This window comes from Fukomys damarensis, unplaced genomic scaffold, assembly GCF_012274545.1.
Source record: "Fukomys damarensis isolate Sample0158 unplaced genomic scaffold, DMR_v1.0_HiC HiC_scaffold_37, whole genome shotgun sequence".
NCBI classification, from domain to species: Eukaryota; Metazoa; Chordata; class Mammalia; order Rodentia; family Bathyergidae; genus Fukomys; species Fukomys damarensis.
In genome coordinates this window covers 748289-752546 of record NW_022900949.1, presented here as the reverse complement: position 1 = coordinate 752546, position 4258 = coordinate 748289, and the positions used below count along the sequence as shown (strand labels likewise).

The following is a 4258-nucleotide window of genomic DNA, read 5'->3' as shown; positions in this document are numbered from 1 at the left end:
GGGCGGGGGTGGGATGGGGCGGAGCCGTGGGATGGAGCAGGCCGCATAGATGGAGAGTGGGCGGGTGGTGTGGAGGTGGAGGGGAGAGGACCTACAGGTCGGGGTGGGGACGGGGCAGTGCGAGGGACGGGCGTGGGGCCTCGTGTGAGGCGGGCCTTCTCTGCGGGTGAGCATCGCGCTGCCTGCGACAGCCGCAGATGGCGCAGTGGTGGAGATGAGACACAGACAGGTGGACACCCGGGCTAGATGGCTGCGCGGGCGACAGGACGAGTGGACAGGAGACCGTGGTGATGGGTGGGGCACAGCAGGACAAGGAGGTTTCCACTGTGTCCCCGCAGCCCCAATGAGGCCCTCGCTGCCTCACCCTAGTGGGTAATGGCGTGTTTCTGTGACCCTGTAGGGAGAAGCGCATCTCCTTGTCTACAGGTGACATCTCTAAGCTCTCCCCGTCTAAGGCACAGGTAAAAATCAGCTCTGGCCTGAGTCCTCATGGTTCAGGCTGCTCCAGCTCTGCCCAAAGGGACAATTAACAGAAGCGGAGTAGCTGGGTGTGATCACAGCTGTTAGGAAGGCTGAGGCAGGAGAATCTCAAGTTTGAGCCCAGCCTGATCAGTTGAGCAAGATTCGTTTCTCACTGAGGTGCGCTCAGTAGTGACTGATTGCCCACCGGGTGTGAGGCCCTGGGCCCCATCCCCCTGCCAACAGGAGAGACAGAGGTTTGAGTGGAGTACACAGCAGGGGCCCCACTGTCCCCAGTGGAGGTGGCCTGCCCCTCAGCCAGCCCTCTGCATCCCCACAGCCTTCCTTAGAAACTGACGCAGAGCCCAGCACCAAGAAGCCAACCGTGCACAAGAAGAAGTCGGGTGATGCCGCCTCTGGCCCAGACGCAGGGCTGTCGCCGGGCTCCCAGGCCGACTCTAAGTAAGGGGCTTGGGCACTGGGGCCACCAAAGGATGCCCAGGGTCCCTGCTGAGGCCACAAGGCAGCCTGGTCTTCTAAACTGGCCATGATCGGGCAGAAGGGCCCACAGTAGAGATTCCGGCAGGAGGGACTGCTGGGCAGCTCTGCCGAGGACCGTTTGGCTCAGTTCCCCAAGGCAAGAGCAAGTACCAGGAAGCAGAGGGCAGAAACAGCCAGAAAGAAGGGCGGCACTCACCCCGCAGGGCACAGCTCCCAGCAGCCTCTGCTGCTCATCAGTCTAAGGGCCACATCCTTGTGACTCAGACACCCCTGGACCCCCCTCTACCCACCGCCACTTTGGGGTTCCACGCCTCAGTGCATGAGTTGGGGGCCTTTCCCATCCAGATCATAGCAGAGGCCCTGGAAGGGCAGCAGCAGGGTGCCGCCTCACTCAGGCAGTGTCTGTTCTCTTCTAACCCTTTTCCCTACAAGGGAGGAGAGAGTAATTTATTACTTTTAATGTGAAAATAGAATCTCAGCCAGGGGTGGTAGCACTTACCTGTAATCTCAGCTATTCAGGCGTCTGGGGCAAGCAGATTTCAAGTTCAAGCCCAGCGTAGGCAACTTAGACTTTCTCAAAAGCTATTTCTTTTTGTAAGATGACCCTTTTCAGTCAGGCAATTAATGAGTGTTGCGTGCTTGATCAGGGGAGCCTAAGCCTTACGTCCACTTTCACTTCCCAGGGCTTCAAAGAAACTACTCAGAGAGCCAGGCATGGTAACAAATACCTTCAATTCCAGCTCGTTGGCAGACTGAGGCAGGAGGATCACAGCATATTGACTTAGCAAGACCTTGTCTCAAAACAAAATTTTAAAAGCGTCTGGGGATATAGCTTGGTGCTCCTGGGCTCAATCCCCTGTACTGAAAAAAAGAAAAGAAACCACTTTTCTGCCAGGCATGGTGGTGCCTGCCAGTGATCACAGCACTCGGGAGGCTGAGGCAGGAGGGTTCCCACAGTTTTAGGTTTACCAGGACTACATAGTGAGACCTTCTCTCAGAAAAACCAAATAAATAAATAAATAAATGAAACCTCTTCCTATGTCCTGCAGATCTACTTTTAAGAGACTTTTCCTACCTAAGACCAAGGATAAGAAGTACAGCCAGGAGGGCGTGGAAGAGACGGAGAACGCAGGGTCTGGGCACATTGCGCTGGAAGCCACCACTGTGAAGAGGAATCTGGAAGGTTGGTCCCTGGCACTCCCTGGCAGTGGCAATTGGCTGTGCCCGAGCAGGGTCTGGGCTGTGTGGGCTTGGGGCCGGGGGGTGGTGGCCGAGGACTGCAGCCTGCGACCTGGGGTCCAGTTCCGCATGCCACGGGATCCCGGCACAGTCCCACGCCCTCACTCACGGCTCCCGTTCCCCCAAAGCCCCGTTCGGCCACCAGCCACGCCATGCGGCCAGCGAGAAGCATACGAAGGATGCGGGTGGCAAAGGGAAGAAGAACCGCAACCTCAAGATCGGCAAGATCACGGTGACGGAGAAGTGGCGGGAGTCGGTGTTTCGCAAGATCACCAACGCCAATGAGCTCAAGTACCTGGACGAGTTCCTGCTCAACAAGGTGGGCCGGTCCTGGCGGGCGGGTGGATCGAGAGCTGGCCTCCCAGACCTGGGCCAGGGGAGGAGCTTTCTGGGGCTTCCAGCCCAGCACCTGGGAAAGAAGAACCCTGTCTTCTGGCTATTTGGAAGTTACACAATACTTTGTCCTTAACTGTATCCACACTTACTGTGTAATGGGAATGCCAGAAGTTACTCCTGTCTGGCTGGCTGCAGTGGTAGTGCTGCACACCTGCAATCGCAGCACTTGGGAGGCTGAGGCGGGAGGATTTCGCTCAAGCCCAGCCTGGGCAACTTAGCAAGACACTCTCTCAGAAAACAATTTACTCCTACCGAAACTTTGCACTCCTTGACTGACCTGCCCACCGCCAGCCCCGCTCCTGCGGACCTGGGCAGTGTTGGGAGGTTGTTCCCGGTGCAGCTGGGGGGGCACCGCCTGTCTGACACTGTGTCAGCAGCTCAGCCTTTGTTCCTGAGGCAAGGGGACTCGGGGAGAGCCTGTGGGCAGCGCCCCTCTCCTTGCAGATAAATGACCTGCGCTCCCAGAAGACACCCGTCGAGAGCCTGTTCATTGAGGCCACTGAGAGGTTCCGCAGCAACATCAAGACCATGTACTCTGTCCCGGTGCGTAGAGACCCGGCTCCCCATGCCCTCTGAGGCCCCTTCCCATCTTCAAAGCCCCCGAGTGACACCATGCATTCCTGTAGAACGGAAAGATCCATGTCGGCTACAAAGACCTGATGGAAAACTACCAGATCATCGTTAACAACCTGGCCAGTGAGCCCGGCGAGGACACCAACCTGGTCCTCAACCTCTTCCAGTCGCTGCTGGATGAGTTCACCCGTCGCAGCTCCAAGAACGACTTTGAGCCTGTGAAGGTGTGTGGCTCCACCCCATTCGGATGACCCCGCCCACAACTGGACACGCCCACCTCCGGTCACATCTAGGGCAGCCTCGCCCTCCTCCCTGGCCCTACTTCACTCCCCGCTCCCCTTTCTGGGTTGGTTGGAAGGTGGGTGTGGACTTAAAGGCCCTTAGTGCTCTCCCCAAGCGTCCGGGAGATGGGTGTCCCTGGGCCAGCCAGGCATCCCCACAGGACCATTTGTCTCTCAGCCCAGCAAAGCTCAGAAGAAGAAGCGGAAGCAGGAACGAGCCGTGAGTACGCGTGCGTGCGTGCGTGTGTGCGCCCCTGTGGGTGTGCCTGCCCCAGCCTGCTGAGCCCTGCGCCCTCCCACAGGTGCAGGAGCACAATGGCCATGTGTTCGCCAGCTACCAGGTCAGCATCCCGCAGTCTTGCGAGCACTGCCTCTCCTACATCTGGCTCATGGACAAGGCCCTGCTCTGCAGCGGTGAGGACCGCCCCCACGCATGTGGACCCGCTGCTGGGGAGGCTGAGGCGGAGGACTGCAGATGAGGGCCAGCCTGGCCTTAGTGAGGCCCCAGATCTTGCCTAGCGGTGCAGAGTACATAATGAAAGGCAGCTGGGACCCGGCTGCCGGGGTGGTGGCCCCAGGGGCCTGTGACTGAGCCCTGTCCTGCGTGTGGCCCCTAGTGTGCAAGATGACCTGCCACAAGAAGTGCGTGCACAAGATCCAGAGCTACTGCTCCTACCTCAGCGGGCGGAAGGTGAGCCCTCGCCCCGCTCCACTCGCCGTCCTCCTGGGGCTCCGACAGCCCCCAGGGTGCAGCTGCCCCGGGAGGGCCCTGCCCACTATCGCGCTGACCACCGGAGGGGACGCGGGGC

General features: G+C 59.2%; 1 protein-coding gene across 1 annotated transcript in view; it reads left to right on the top strand.

Annotated features, from left to right (window-relative positions):
- Positions 1–4258, top strand: part of Myo9b (myosin IXB) — a 58412-nt gene that overhangs the window by 51475 nt on the left and 2679 nt on the right. Inside the window, exons 27-36 of the mRNA XM_019210666.1 lie at positions 192–208; positions 401–461; positions 800–921; positions 2010–2143; positions 2328–2518; positions 3040–3138; positions 3222–3392; positions 3628–3669; positions 3752–3863; positions 4067–4256. Of these exons, the coding sequence (XP_019066211.1) occupies positions 192–208; positions 401–461; positions 800–921; positions 2010–2143; positions 2328–2518; positions 3040–3138; positions 3222–3392; positions 3628–3669; positions 3752–3863; positions 4067–4256 (1139 nt within the window). The remainder of the gene's footprint in view (positions 1–191; positions 209–400; positions 462–799; positions 922–2009; positions 2144–2327; positions 2519–3039; positions 3139–3221; positions 3393–3627; positions 3670–3751; positions 3864–4066; positions 4257–4258) is intronic.